Consider the following 16703-nt stretch of genomic DNA (forward strand, 5'->3'; position numbering starts at 1 on the left):
CAATACATATCATGATACAGGGGTACATAAGGTATGATATGTTGCGATACACTGCGATACTGTAAACAAGGTGATATATAGGGATATTTCTTATTTTAAGAATAGGGTATACTTTAAGGAAAGCTGTAATTAAGAACACACCACCATATGCAAACCTTAGCAAAAAGTTCAGTTCAAAAAGTTCAAAAGATCAGTCCCTGTAGCATTCTTATTAAATTACTTTTTGTGCACTACGAGTAAAGGGGGGAAATAAAATACCTGCAGGATTCTTTAGTTATTAAATGTATAAAATGTAAGTTTTTATAAACTTTTATAAAACAATAAAATAAATACATGTATTGAATATTCTTAGAACCTTTTTGTTCTGAGAATTTCACAAGTTTTGGATTTCACAAGATTTCAGTTTGTATTTATGTTCCGCGTGGAATCGCCATAAGAGAAAGCAAGAGAAATACTCTTTTCACACGGGACGCGGCAAGCAGCGGAAACGCCATGCGGCCACCACCCCTCCTCACAACAGAAGCACCCTGTGGCCTGTGCAGCCGGGGCGGCGCCCGTGCCGTGGTCCTGGGGTGGACGTTACCACAAAAGCCGAAATGATGCCACGCTTCAACTTTATTCACCAAGGTGAGAGCAGGAACTATTTTTTCATCCTCCATTACTAGCAGCGAATTATATTAACGATAACATTCATGCTAATAATGAATAATGTGCCTTCATGCTAATATTTCCTGGCACTGTTTAAGTTCAGAGATAAGAAGACTGCCACCTAGTGGTCGGGATAAAAACTCAAAACTAAGCATCTGCCATGAATCTCGCATGATTTTTTTTTTTTTTTTTTTTAAATATCGATATTCGGGTTTTGAGAATCGATACAGTATCGCCAAACAAAATATTGTGATACTCACGTGTATCGATATTTTCTTAAACCCCTAATGTCTACTCATGTGATATTGCTTGTTGAAACTGACATTTAACAAAAAGAGGCAGAGCTGTGCTTTATGTCAGTATTGAGAACTGGCTATTGTCGCGCTGATTGATCGCTGTCTTCCAACATACACCACGCTTATCAAGTAAGGGTAATGTTGGCGTTGGAAACGCAAGCTGGATCACAGTGTTCCATCCCCAATTGTACTGTACTGTACTGTACTAACTTTCAGTCTCTTTATACCTACATTTCAAACTGTTCATTTAAAGTGATCATTGACTTTGATAATATGGACCAAAACAGCTGAAACATTTTTCAAAATATCTTTCTTGGTATTTCAGAGAAGAACGAAAGCCATTATAAGTTTGGAATGACATGAAAGTGAGTAACTGATGACAGAATTTCCATTTTTAAACAAACTATTCCTTAAACAAATGTTATGAATTAAGAATGAGCAATGGTCAAAAGCCCAGGCGATGGGATTATTTGGTTGTTCTTTCATGAACAGATGGTGATGTGGGACTAAGCTATAAAACATTTCAAAAGACTGGCTTGTCTTGCTCAGGCACCACATCAATCACATCGGTTTAAAGGGTCATATATTTCATTTTCCAACTTGTCAAATGCCATGTTTGCTGATGGGAAAAAATAATGGCATAGTGTCTCAATCATCTACAGATACAACAAACTTCTTTGTCCCAAAAAATACTGAAATATCTGTGAACGGATGGATATGATATAAGCTTACTTTTTTAATAAATTCTTTTAAAATTTCCTCCAAGGATTAAACAGTTAACCTCTGGCCTTTGATACAGCTGAACCTTTTTGAAGGGTCCAGCTCTAAGCCATCATTAACCAGAGTACTCATGTTTTGAATGGGGTAAGGAACCGGCTGGAATGAGGTTCTCAAACTGAGCCAGCAGAAGAATGAGGCCAAAGGTGAAAGTGCTTTCACATTTAAAACAAGGAATTCTGTATGGTACTGTCCACTCTACTACACTAAGTCTACGTGATAGGCCTTAGTCAGGGTAGCGCTGTGAGGGATAAAAGTACAGTGTGTTCAATGGATAGTACTGTTATTTGCCAACATTTGTTCATCTGATGAAACATCTAGACAAAAAGTAAATTTGAAAACTCTGAACACTGCATACGATCTAGAATGTAGAGTGCATGCAATTTTCTTCTCCACCTCCCTTTTGCAAATTTTTTTCTGGACATAACTGGTGTACAAAATTAAGTTACTTGTTTGAATTTTTCTATTCAAAATGTTTGCTGACAAAGAAGCACATAGCACATTTTTGGCTTTCCTTCTGTCTCTTTTTCTCTGTCCTAGTTTTTTTTTTTTTTTTTTTTTTTTTTTTTGTTCCTCTGAAAGCCATGCATTCCTGCACTCCAGATGAGAGCCTAATGCCTGACGGCTACGTGCCGTATGCGTGACCTACATGAATCCAGCTGCTCTATGCTGACAACTCGGAGCTCCTCAGCTATAAGTCTTCAAAATGCTGACAAAGCAGTTCAGGGCACAATCACTAACCCTGGTGAACGGGAAGGATTTAAACAATAAGGAAAACAGTAAGTCCTTTGCAGATATTAGTTTGAAAACTACAATGCTGTATCTCTACAGTGAGGACCTTGCGATCTTGATTTATTAAATGTGACCCCGTAAACACATATGGAATTATATTTCTCTAGTAGAGTTCAGTGATATTTAGAGGTTACAATGAGACAGCAGGTCATGTTCAGGAATGTGCTTTAGTCTCTGGGTCAGGGAATCAGGTTGGGGTGTTTTCAGGCTCACTGGGGTCAAGATACCTTTAGGACAAGGGTTTATGGGAGTGCACCTCAGTAAGATGGCATTAGTATATTGGCAGCGTTTACTCTACGGCTTGTTTTAATTTGTGTCCCTTCTGAAGGAACTGCTTAAATCACTGTTCTCGGTCACAACTGTACTTAGCAGCCAGTAATCCAGGCAGGTTGCGACTTGCTCAGTGGGCTAAAGGATAAAATTGGCTCTTTGACTCTGGAGAAGCCTTAGACTAAACCACAGCCTGGCCAGTGTCCAAGCCAGCATCTGTCAACAGCTCTGTTGTGACTGGTATCAGCCCAGCAGAGAGAACCAAATCCACTCTGCGGATTTTATGCCCAGGAGCTCACCTGGATGTGTGATGTGACACGTACACACACACACCGCCGGCTTAAACCAGCACGTACTGCATCATCACACGGGTGACCGGGAGGGTGAAAAGCTATCTGTAATACACTTAGGTGTTACAGCTCTTCCTAGCTATGTAATTTAGCTGCAATATAATAGGAACACCTGACACACATTTCTCAAAATAACCTTTCAGGATCCTACACACAGTTCAGATCTGAGCTCATTTTTTATGAGTCACATAGTAACCCTGCATTTTCAAAAGTATCAAATCATATATAACCATGTTATAACCACTTAATTTTGATAGTCCGCTAACTGTAAGTAACTTTGCAACCACATGTCAGCTTACTCACATTAGAGTATTTTGTTAAGATTTGGTTAGGTTAAGGTTAGGGTTAGTAGAATAAATCAACATGTCCATGCAAAGTTACTCCCCCCTGTTGGGGGAGCATGAAACTAAATTTTCAGCAGATATTGAGCAGACAGTCTGCTAATACTCTAATGACTGGTTTACTTACAGCGGGCTATCAAAATAAAGTGTTACCTATAACTATAATTTACAAACAAGTTCCATTGTACTGCATTTGGACATGTATTATGGTATTCTTGGAAGTACTACACTACAGTACTACAAAAAAACGCTGAGTTAAAACAACCCAATTTGGGTTATTTTGGTAACCCAGCGCTGGGTCAAATTTGGACAAACCCAGCATTGGGTTAAATTTGGACAAACCCAGCGCTGGGTTGTTTCATCGGAGGGAGGGGAGGGGTGTATAGTTTCAGCGATGAGTGAGATGGACCCAGCCACTAACCCAACAGCTGGGTTACACAAAAACTACACAAACTACCCAACACTGGAAAAATAACCCAACATAATGACCCAACAGGCATGTCCCAGCGGTTGGATTAAAAAACAACCCAGTGTTTTTTAGAGTAGGGTGTACCATATAAATATAATATCATGGTACACAAATTTTAGTATCATGTTATATTTCAAAGTACAATAGTATTAGTATCGAGTAAGGTCAATGTACCATGGTACTGCCACAGTATTATTTTGTAAAGAAAAGTATGAAATCGGAAATGACAGTATGGTAATACCATGTTTTAGGCTACACAGTATTCTTTGAAGTACACTGGAACACAATGTATAAATACCATGGTATATGTATACTGTAGTCAGTACCATGTACCATGATTTACGGTATATCACAGTACTTTGGTATAGGTAGACAACAAAGAATGTAATACCATAGTATTACATGGTATTCTTTGACATACATTGAATACAACATAAATAATATGGTAGTCACAACGTAGCATAGCTTCTTTTTTTATATACTATAGTAATATGTCTTTGAAACAGCAGGTATATTTCTTGCACCAGTCCTTACATCTCTCCCAATATGAAACACATGGAACTCTGCTCTGAACAAACAGAGGCCTAGAGTTCCTCAGAGTACCAGAAGTTTTATTTACCCCTCTAAGACAATGAGATGAACCAGTTGTGAGTTCAGTGCACAAAGGATCAGGAGGATCAGGAAATGGATTACACTGCAGGCTTCCCTGGAATAGCGGTCCGTACTGTCTTGGCATCACAGGGCAACATGTTTGGGTGAATGGTGTGATAACATGTACACACATAACATAGTTTGCATGGTGGTATAACCAAAAGCATAGTGGCTAAACCTTTAAGTTGTCAAAACTATGTAGATTCAAGCCCTGCAAGGTTTCTGTTATCACCATTGTGTCATTGAGTAAGACACACAACCCCTGGAAAAGCTACAATGAAAAGAGGGTCTTGGAATGCATTGCATCTTGGAAAAATTATGATCACATCACTAAAACCACACTTTGTCAGGAATGCAAATGGCTACATTGCATGTGTAGTGTAAATGCTCTTGCATGACAACATCAGAGTATTGCCTACTAATGGAACATGAAATCAATGCTCTAAAAAAGGATTTTAAACCTTGCCAACACAAATAAATACAGTAGCAATGTAGCATTTCTGATTGGCTGTGTGAGGTACAACAGATGAATTATAAACTGGTACTGTCAACCACTGATAAAAAAAAAATAAAAATTCTCTCTTTACCTCATTTCATGCCAAACCTGTAGGACTTTCTTTTTCATGTATAATACAAAAAACTAAATACATTTTGAAAGCTGTTTTTTAAATACCTCTTTTGTGTTCCACAGAAGAAAGAGCGACAGGTTGGGAATATTTAACCAATTTTTTCAAAATGCTGATTCATTCAGGAAGAAAAAAGTGTCTGTCTTTGTGAGTGAATCACTGAATCATTCACTGAACTGATTCAGTCAAAAATGTTGTTTTACTCGGATACAAAACACCACTACTTGCTTGGAGATGTGCAACTGTTACGCCATAGCTTTGTTGGTTACTTTGTTCATTGGTGGAGAAAAAACAGACAAAGTAACTAGAAATAATTGTGTATGTGTCTAAATGCAGCATTATTTGTAGAAACAAGATTAACATAGACAAAGAAAGTATGCATCAGTCCGATAATATATACACCGGGAATACAACAAACTAAATGAAACACAATGACAAAAAGAAAGCAGTGTAACAAACAAGAACATACTTAGAAACTGAAACTGTGATCCAGCTGATATGGACCCTACACATGGCGAGGGCAGTTTAAATGGACAGACTCGTGTATAGGAATATGAAAGATCAGTTGATGTCATTTACACAGGTTCTGACAGGTTAACAGTACAGATAACATCCAACCGTGTTCTGTTCTTTACGCAAATGTGGTTATTTAAAGACAATATCTCGGACACACTAACTTCTCATTCATGAGCAACTATTGTAAAGGTCTCGCATGAGTCAACAGCATGATTGCAGCTGTGATGCTGTACTGATAAAATATCAGTGCAATATCACACTGCCAATCATTCTGTCAGTCTGAATATCAGCACAGCTGTACCTGTTCTGATATGTGGAATAACGACACTCTGCTGATGTGATATTGCTTAAATATCACCTCCTGCTATGACAGAAACAGACACAATGACCTCAGACCAATTGGCAACCTCTGCCCATACCACACCTCAACGTCTGCAGCAAACCCAACACAGTAAGCACTTCTCCTCATCCTATCTCAAGTTGTGCCGTATTGTGTGGGCTTGATGAGCCTGCGAGCCCTTCCCAGTTCTGGGTTATTTCCAGCCGCTTACCTCACCCTAGAGTAAAAATGCATCAACACATTAAAGTGAGGTAAGATACTATTAAGCATATTGCTCATCCCCTTATTTCAGTTCCAGGCCTTCTCGTTGGGTGCCAGAACCTGATGTCAGTGAGTGCTTTAAATGGATTAAAGCCTACGTATTGCTCTCTCGCTATCTCTTTCTTTCCCCCTCACGCTGTGCTGTTGTTGTATTTCTGATAAGGGTGGAAGATTCTAGAATGGAATAAACCCTTACAAATAAAGTCAGGTAGGAGACACATGAAATTTGTATGATTTCTGAATTTGCAGAGCCATGCTGTGCTTTCAAAGGGCCTGCTGGCTTGTGGAAGTGCTCTGGTTCGCGTGCCTTCCGCGTGGGATCTGGGAAAGCAATGGGGGCCTGTCAGAAAGCGCCCGCAGCTCGGAAAATTCTGTAAACACAAAACGTCTTGTTTCTTACCAGGCAAGCAGGCCGTCAGACATCTGCACTTCTTTGAGCGTGCATTTGAGAAAAACTATCCAGGGGGTGCAAACCAGAGGCAGCTGTGGGAAGGTAAGATGTAAAAGAGTCCAGAAACCCACTTCATAACACACATGATTTTCGGAATGCAATATATTGCCTCTATACAACACTCTGCAGACACTTACAGTGGTCCCAAAGTGTATTTGAAAACACATGCCAAACTTGACTATGATAGCAGGAATGTAACAGCATAAATAGCAATTAATAGTTTCAATCTGGCATTCATTTTAAAGAAAGAAACCACAACTGAGTGAAAAAGAAGTATGCTTGATTGCATTAAATGTGTAGTTTTAGCATACTTCAAATCACTTAAAAAGGTATATTTAAAAAAAATAATGTGCAAATAATTAAATGAAATAAAAGGCCACATATAAGTGCACTTTAAGTGTCTCAAAACACTTAAGTACACGCTTATAAAGTGCAATTTGTAATAATGTCAAATTATAAGTTTTACTTTGACATACATTTTTAATAATTGTTTTAGCAATCTTTTGCTCTGACTTAAAGACATACACTGATTTTGAAGTGCTGACAAATGTATCTAAAGGACCTGTTTTCATTTTTAACTCTAGTGTGATATTTGATTTCACATTTACAGTTAATATTTTGTAATTATTATTATTATTTTTTATATATATATATTTTTTTTCAACATTTAAATAAATGGCATGCAAGTTTTAAGAAAAATGGCATTAAAGTATTTTTTAGTTTATAGTCAGTATATTCAGCAGGACGTCTTATTTCAAAGACAAAAGAAGTAACTGTGAAATTACATATACTTATAGGGATAGTTTATCCAAAAAATGACAATTGTGTCATCATTTACTTACCCCCAAGTTGTTCCAAATATGTATGAGTTTATCTCTTCTGTTAAACATAAAATAAGTTATTTTAAAGTATATGGGTATCCAAACAGTTGATGGTCCCCCTTGACTTCCAGAGTATGGAATGGGAATCATCAATGGTTTAGTTACACACATTCTTTAAAGTCTTCTTCTTTTGTGTCAGCAGACAAAAAGAGACTTCACACTTAAGTTAAATGTGAAATCAAATAACGCACTAAAGTTAAAATTAAAAGCCCATCACAGTTACTCATAGTGTTCCACGGGGGTCAGTGATGGGTCTTCTACTATTTTTATTTTACGCATCTTCAAAACCCAATGCATAATATTTTTTGGGTATATTGTAATGACTTCGTTCATCACTTTAAGTTAAGTTCTTTTGGGCCTTTACTTTTGCAGCACTGAAATTATGGAATTCTTTGCATACAAATGTATATTAGTACTTCAGTATAATAATGTTCAAATTAAAACAAAATGAGGTGAATGTCCACATTTTTGTGAAGTGATTTATTGTGAGTGAGTGAGTGAATGAATGAAAAAAAAATAAAAAATTACACTAACATCATATATACATAGTGAAAAAGAAACAAATATGCCAAATTCCACACATGTGGCGAGACATGGCTTTACTAATAAACAATAACAAATGCCGTGAACTAACTTAAAAATCTTTCATTCTTTCTCAATCCAGTTTTACTGCCTTTCATCATGTCTACACTGGAAGTTACAGACATTGCGTCAAGATATGCTGGAAGTACCAAGCTGCACATTACTGTACACAAGGCTACCGGCTATAGGTGGAGCTATGAAAATTTTTCACAGATATTTTATTTTATATTTTTTAATTCATGGGATCTTTTTAAAGTATCTTTATGGTCTTTTTGTGGGTTTTGGAGCAAATAGCTCCAGGCTATAGCAAGACTATGGTCACTATAATATTCTTCAGAATTTTCTACTTTCATTTTCCATGGAAGAAAACAAAAAAAAAGTCATGTCAAAAATATAAACACTACATAACAATACGCCTCAATCAGCACTTCTAATGGCACACCCTGGTTAATCAGAATGGAGGTGATTTAATCTGACGTGTTGAGACGTGGTGCTCACATCCTTTGTAAACACAATGTCGGGTCATATGTTTGAAGGCCCTGCAAGAAATATTCCAAAATAACGTCTGCTATTCACATTCACTTCACATACAAACAACAGGCAATGAGCTTGATATCTTGATTACATTTATGGGCATCATCAGTCACTGAAGATTTGTCAGCTGTTTTAAATGACTTCCAGGCATTCTTCCAGGTTGTTTTCTCTTTTGGACAGACCAAAAGTCTTCTCTAACACTTAGACCCCTACTGGGTTCCATCCACAAGACAATAAAAGTAAAGAGAGAGGGATTAGAGTAATTGATTAATGTCTGTAGCGATTTTTACGGTAACATGGGGACTGTGTTACGGTAACAGACCGTGGCCCCATATGGAGGTGGTTAGCCTGGAGCAATGACAAGGCTTTCCAGGAATATATCAGGGCCTCAGTCAGCTCACACATGACAGCCAGGGGTCCAGAGATAACTATATATACAGTACACACACGCACACAACAGATGCTCTCACAAAGAGATCCAAACAATGTACGTGAAATGTATACAAACACATACAAGTGTGAGTATCATCACAGACACACATGCACATATACGACTATCTTAAAAATGACAAACTTATGGTCTAGCATCGTGTTGCATATGGCAAATGCTTAGATAAGTTACACGGTGGTCCTTGTATGTGGGCAATCTGAGTTCAGATCTGTCTTCCATCATTTCCCAGTCACACCTCTTCTCTTTTCACAGTATTTTCTTGCGACTTTCCATCTGTTCCATCCCGTTAACAACAAAAAGTTCACTAAAAATTCCCAAAAGGATCTTATTACGTTCTGGATGAAGTTATGATTATGTTTTAGGGGATATACAAGTGAACATAACTTTTTATTACTACTGTAAGTGAGCTGTAACTCTTACTGTAAGAGTATGTGAGTCACACTGTACAGGAAGTGACACATTTCTTGAGAAACGAGTGTCTGGACACACGTTAAAGCAATACACCACACTGAAATGCATTTCAGCATGCTGTAACTAAAACAACACCCATGTTGTCCTAACAGTAACATCTACAAATCTAATACAAATCGTTGAGAGGCCTTTTAAAATAACCCTAAATAATCTGTCACTATTTTCTCAACCTTAATGTTGCTTCAAACCATTGTGCTGTTAATTTTTCCATGGAACACAGAAGTAATGACATTTTTTAAGAAACTTTCTGCAACTTTTTTTCATAAATGACAGTCTATACAGTACTGACACCAGTTGTTAAATTCCACAAAAACCACAAAAAAAAATAAATTAATTAAAAAAAAAAAAATCTGAGATCATATGATGACTTTGTGAGATGAACAGACTAAAATTTAAGCTGTTTTCCCTCTCTAAAATATAATTCAAACTTGCATTTAAAAAACATATAAGCACACTGATGCACCAAACTATGGCCACTGACAACAGATTTTAAGCAAAAAATGTATTACATTTCAGTGTGTTCCTCACATTAAACTATGATATGGATCAGAAGTTCTTTTGAACTACTTTTATGCTGTTTTGTGGTTTTGGAGCATGACAGTGGTCACTATGTACAAATGATTCCTGAAAATGAGTTTTTGCACAAAACTTCTTCAGAATTAATCTTTTTGTGTTCCATGGAAGAGTGAAAATTATGTTGGGTCAGAATGACATGGGTGGATGAGTAAACAATGTCAGAATTTCCATTTCCAATATAAGAGAGAGGAATGAGAATAAAGGGTCTCTTACATATTTGCCTGAGGGCTGACACTGAGGTAAGGAGCCAGAGCTGAGAGTAGGGGAACTCGCAGGGCTGCAGAGCTCAGGAAAAGGGTTGGGGATGGCAGGTAGAGAGGACGTTCGGTACTGTTGCTCCTCTTCCTGAAGTCTTCTGGCAAAATAAAATAAAATCTCAGAATTAGGGTTACATTACAGACATGAAATGCACAAAGAACCTTGTCTTGCAAGCTTTCACTGAGGGTATTACTCTCGGTTTGGGCAAGGCTTTGGGCAACATTAGCATTTAGGCCATTTTTTGAAGTCAGTAGTTGGGGAGTCCTTTTGAAGTGGGGACTTCAGAGAAAAACTGAAACACAGACATTCATGACATGGATTTGAGAACATAAGGGAGTGTGTGATATGGAAAAGTCTGAACGGTAACCTCTCAATGAACCTTTGCTTGAGTGAACCCTCGTTCACAAGCTCGTTATGCTCAACTTCCTGCTCTGATCCACAGCTGAGAGGGAAAAACACGCTCACCAAATGGAAACCATTTATTCTCAGTGGTTTCAGTACAACAGAGCAATGAAATAAAAGGAGCACCATTCTTGATGGAGACAAAGAAAGCCAAGCTGAAAAGTGTTGTTTTGGGAAAAATCTTTTTTTGTGTATTAGTTTTAATGTAATTTGCACTGCTTTCATTATTTCGTTATTGTTGTGTGTTTATGATGTGCTTGGTCACTTCATTTTAAGGTCAATGCACAATTTTTGCTATTAACAAACCATTAACTATGACTTTTGCCTCAATAAACTATTCATTTGCTGCTTATCAGTAGTTAGTATGGTAGTTATTAAGTTTATGTAGAATATGTAGAATATTTTAAGTTTGGTCAACTCAAATAAGTTTAGTACTAGGTGACAACTAACTGATATGTTGACTAAACTTAAAATTTTAAGGCAACCAGGTAACACAATTTTTTACACGAAAAAAAAAGCATGAATTTTGCTATTTAATAACACAATATCAAAGCAAGTATCATTTGCATGTATGCAAACTAACACCTACAAAAAACTAACTTTTCAGCAACAAAAGTGATTTTTTAATGAAGTCACAAGGACCATGTTCCCTTAATGATGAACAACCATAAATTGTCAAATACATTTTGTCTTTATTTTGAAATGTTTTAATAATTTCAGACCGATTAACTTCTTAATTCTTTGTTTTGTTTTTGTTTTTGTTTTTTTGCTGCCGCTGGCATTTTCATTTTCATCATTTTCACAAAATTTTCATGGCCACCAGAATATTTTGTTGTATGAATAACAAAACATATATTTCAAAAGAACATATATAACAGTTCAAAGACGTGTATAACCACAGTTGCATCAGCAAACAAGTTTTTATATTGCTTTTGCATGTGTTAACACTATCGGGTAGGTTTAGGGTTGGATTTGGTGTTGGGGTTATTTTCCAACACAATAGAGCATTAACCTTTTAGCAACACTCCACTGTTGTGAAACATGCACTAATGTACGTAATATTGCTGCTGCAGAAACGTTTCAACAAGCACGTATTTCCATTGAGCCTGCTTTGTCTTTCACATTCAGAACAATGATCAAAACAACATAGATATAGTAGATTGCTTCCATCAACACCCCCAAAGCTTGCACAATCCTATAACCTCTTCCTGGGTCAACATTTTATTCAGTAGCGTTAGGCAGTTTTGATTTGTATTCTGTTTAATGTTTGATGATTATGTTATTTTTACATATGCATCTGCGTACATGCACAATCACTTGTTTCTGCTTCTTCTTCTCCTGTGTTTGATCCAGAGATTTAGTACTCTGGATTTTAGTAAGGAAAAACGTTTTAGTAAGGAAAAACTTTTAGCAAGGAAAACGTTAATGTTAAATGCCTTGCTTTGAAAGTGTGCTATGTTTCTTTAAAATAATACAATAACATTCATACGTGTGGCTTTAGGGTCCAAACTGTTTTTGGGGCCAAATATATACCTGACAGCGAGGATGTGCATGGGCTGAGAGCGGCGCAGTCTCTGGTGTGGGGAGGTGGGCTGAGGCAGAGAATGATAGGCGGTGGGACGATGTGGCTGGCCATTGTGCAGCAATGGAGTGGATTCAGTCTGCACACTGCAAGACGTGTACAGACTCTCGAAGGATGAGTTCATATCATTCACCAGAGCCTCCAAATCCACGTCATCTTCTGCCAGAGAGAGAAAGAGGTAGATAAAACACTATTATATGTACAAAATACTATCAAATATATACTAAATATCAAGTCTGTTAGTTAACTGTTTCCTTTTATCAGACAAATATGAAATGTTCACTAAATTATGTTGTATCAAGGGAAACTATCATGTGCTATCTTTCTTCCCTACATGTGATTAATATAAATATTTGTCCTTTGCAGGTGCTGAGGAGTGATGCAGTGATATGGAAAAGTCGTGTTTCATGTCACAGCCATTACTATACTTAATATTTTGTTATGTTTGTAACATAGTATTATGTAAACAAAAGGTATCATGGACTGGAACTAACATAAACAATTTATTAACTTTCAGAGATGCATTTCATGATTACACCACTAGAGGGCAATTTAATACGCTCATATATTGTAGCATAGTTTCACACTGTTAGTCATATTTGAACTGATATATGCACCTTTTTATATATGATATATGCATATTTTTTCTATGCTTTACTTGGTACCCTATGTGTACCTGTGCCCTTTGAAAGACCTTTTTCTGAAAAGCCATCAGATAATCAGCTGATCCCTATGTATTAATAGAGACAGGTAAGCCCCTTCTCTACTTAGAGATCCTGGAGAGCTAAGATACATTCACACACTTGGGTTTTAGCACAGTGAAGAGGCTGAGAGTGAAGTCACGCCATGGGGTAAAAGGGACACATTTCTTGGTTATGCGTAAAAATGAAATGATACAAAAATAAATAAAATAAAAATATAAAACAAAATCCACAAATTGATTTTAAAAAGCAGCAGTTTTGTTTTCATACTACAAGTTTGTTATGTGCTCGCTGTTCCCTGTCCCTTGAAACTCGACAAGCAGGTCTATCTCTCTCTAGAGAGAGTGGTGATTGACAGGTTATTTTAATTGAACATCGATTAACAGCATGACAAAACGGCACTCTGAACCACATTTCTGGCAAACATCTATGTCATTCTAACTGTACTTCTAAATCTAAGATCATAACCTCAGTAATTTAAAGGATAAGTTCACATATATTCTTGTCACTAATTTCCATGGAATTACAATGAATGGACACTGCACATTTAAAGCTTGATGCAAAAACCATAAAACATTTTTTTTATTTTTGTTTTGTTTAACTGCACCTGTTTATTGGTTTGAAAATCACACATTATTTGAATTTTAGCCTGTCATACAGGTTTGGAATTACTTGAGGATGAGTAAATAATAATCCACACATTTTTGTGTAAATTATTATTGCTTTAACAGTACATTCACTTGGCCTGCTGTAATGGAAACACCTACTGTACATTTAAAGAAGCATATTTTTGTACATCCAGCAGAGGGTGCTAAAACAAACAAGTGGATAAAATTAAAACAATTTACACAGGACAAATTCAATCTGTATTTGGCTTTTTTTTAACCAGAAAAGACTTTTTTTTTTTTTTTTTTTTTTGGGACTTTGCAAATCCACTGTCTGTTCTCAGCCACCCACCAGCATGAGTGTGAATAGTGCAGGACTATATTTCAGAAAATAACTGTCTCAGACAGGGTTTTATGCAGGCACTCCGGAAGAAAAACACCGATGACTATTACAGGCATGGATTTCCCTGTGTTACAATATCAAATTCAGCTCCCAACAACAACTCTTTAGCTTTATGTTTTTAAAAAAATGTTCATTCAAAAATTAAAAATGTGTCATCATTTACTCACATTCATGTCATTCCAAACCTACAGTATATGGTACCAGTATATTCCAGTTTGATTCGTTAGAATATGATTCAACCTTTTACATGAACTAAATCACTCAATTGATTGAAACCCAGCGGGCATTTCAACATTTATTCATGGGTGAATCAACATCATGGATGAAGGTTGAGTCACTGTTGAATATTCTTTCAAATTTACAAAACAATTTGGGAATGTTTCAACATCTTCATTTTTGTACATCTTAAAAAGTATTTTGTTGTCATTTTTCAAACTCTGTTTCAGCATTTTTTAACTGACATTATTTCAATGCTGAATGTTGGTAATATGCTCAAAAGAATGATTTCTCCATGAATCAGATGTTGTTACTTCTCTCACATACTCACATGAATGTATCACGGGTGAGCCAGAGTGAACCAGAAGACTTTGAATATAGTGAGTCATATGTACTGACAGCCTCATCACTTTCATTATATTGAAAAGAATGAGCAGGGTATTCTTTAAAAAATAACTGTTTTGGTCTAAGAAAAGAGGAATTTGTCTTTTAGGGATGAGCCAAAGAAATATCCAGAGAGAAAGCAAATACAGGAACCCATGCTTCAACTTTTCCTCAGGATATGAGGCAAGTAAACAGTTCTAAAGAGGAAAAAAAGAGAAACTGAAACTTATATACTGTAAAATATTAAAATTTTAATCTGGTGTGTTGCTCAGGTAGAGGCCCATCAGGAGGGTCTGGGACTCATCCCTGACATGAATGATTCAGTAGAACAGCTCCTTCAGCCCCGCCGGCTGTACTCAGTACTCAGCATTCAGCAAGTGCGGAACGCAATGCGAACTGACTCAGCAGCAATGGGAACACTGCATCAAATGTACTGTTTTATTACTGGGTGGGAAATCAGCTGATTAAACTAATGCTAACCGTATTTGTGAAAGTAGAGACTGCGGTGCCAGAATCTGATTATAGTCAAAGAGAGCTGTTTGAATTCCAGACTGACGTAATTTAAATTCTGCAAACTTTTTTGGCTGTTTTACATTGGAGTGGTTGTAGCACTGGAGCCGGTGCATGGCTGGTTGGGATCAGACTCATGAACTAGTCGATTTCAATGAATTGAGAAACAATTTTTAGTTAAGACCAGGAAAAGTAAAATTGCCTTCATCTGATATTTAAGCCTCAAAAAATGTCATAAAGACATTGTAAAAGTCACCCGTATTACTAAAGTGGATTAATCCAAGTTTTCTGAGCAGATACTAATTAGCATACATATGTAGAATACGTCAAACATAACAAAAAAAGCTCAACTGTGTTTGCCTCATGTATAAGAACAAATCTCACTGGCTCCTGGGCATCAATCAAGCAGGTTTGAGCTGCTGTTATTTGATGTGCTCTATGTATCTTTATTTGGTTTGGAATGACATTTCCATAAATGATGACAACTAACCCTTTAAACATGGCAGTAGGGTAAACTGAGTACAGTAGAGACACTTTCTGCTAAAAATGAAGTTATTTTTTACATGATATTTCTTTTGCTTATGTACTAAAATATTATGAATTGATAATAGCCAAAAGCAGTTTATATTTTCCATAATCAGATCAGAAACATAAGTTGCAGTTTTCCCTCAACTGTTCCCATATGGTGTACACTTGAAACAGTACCATGGTACAGTTGAGACACCCATTCTTAATACTCTAAAGCTGGCTAACCATTTATTGCAAATATAATAAATTATAAAATTACAGTTGTACTTTTTTTAAAATTCTGATTTATTTATTTCATTATTTAATTCATATTAAGTTAAACAAAATAGGAACAAATGTTTAACACTAGAAAAGATATGGCAAACAGTACAAATGTAAACATAACAGTAAAAATAACAATATACATACCTGTATATTCTATAACCCTACCCCTAAACCTATTACTCAAAACTTTCTGCATTTTCACATTTTCAATCATTCTGTATGAATTATAAGCTTGTTTCCTCATGGGGACCTAAAAAAATGTTCACATAAGATTAGAATTTACTGGTATTACTACACTCGTGGGCAATAACGTAGGTAATACCAGTACACAAACACGCACATGCATTTTATTTTCTATGACTGAACTGTTACTGTATACACATAGCGACCTATAGACAGCTGAAATATCACAAATATTTTTTTACATAATTTCCATGTGTGTAAATGTGATTTTTAACCTATTATCATAACATTGTGCAAATACACAGCATGTGACACAATAGGGCACCAATCCGGGTACAGTTGATACACTGCATCTCAATGGTACCCCACTGACATACTTGCACG

At 36.5% G+C, this 16703-nt stretch overlaps 1 protein-coding gene across 7 annotated transcripts in view; it reads right to left on the reverse strand.

Annotated features, from left to right (window-relative positions):
- grb10b (growth factor receptor-bound protein 10b) overlaps positions 1-16703 on the reverse strand; it is an 88354-nt gene that overhangs the window by 32523 nt on the left and 39128 nt on the right. For 6 of the 7 annotated variants that reach the window (XM_051130324.1, XM_051130327.1, XM_051130325.1 and 3 more), the window contains exons 4-5: positions 12477-12684; positions 10497-10638 (exon numbers count right to left, since the gene is read on the reverse strand). In XM_051130324.1, the coding sequence (XP_050986281.1) occupies positions 10497-10638; positions 12477-12684 (350 nt within the window). The remainder of the gene's footprint in view (positions 1-10496; positions 10639-12476; positions 12685-16703) is intronic. The other variant, XM_051130326.1, reaches the window with a different exon arrangement.

This window comes from Labeo rohita, chromosome 16, assembly GCF_022985175.1.
Source record: "Labeo rohita strain BAU-BD-2019 chromosome 16, IGBB_LRoh.1.0, whole genome shotgun sequence".
Lineage (NCBI taxonomy): Eukaryota > Metazoa > Chordata > Actinopteri > Cypriniformes > Cyprinidae > Labeo > Labeo rohita.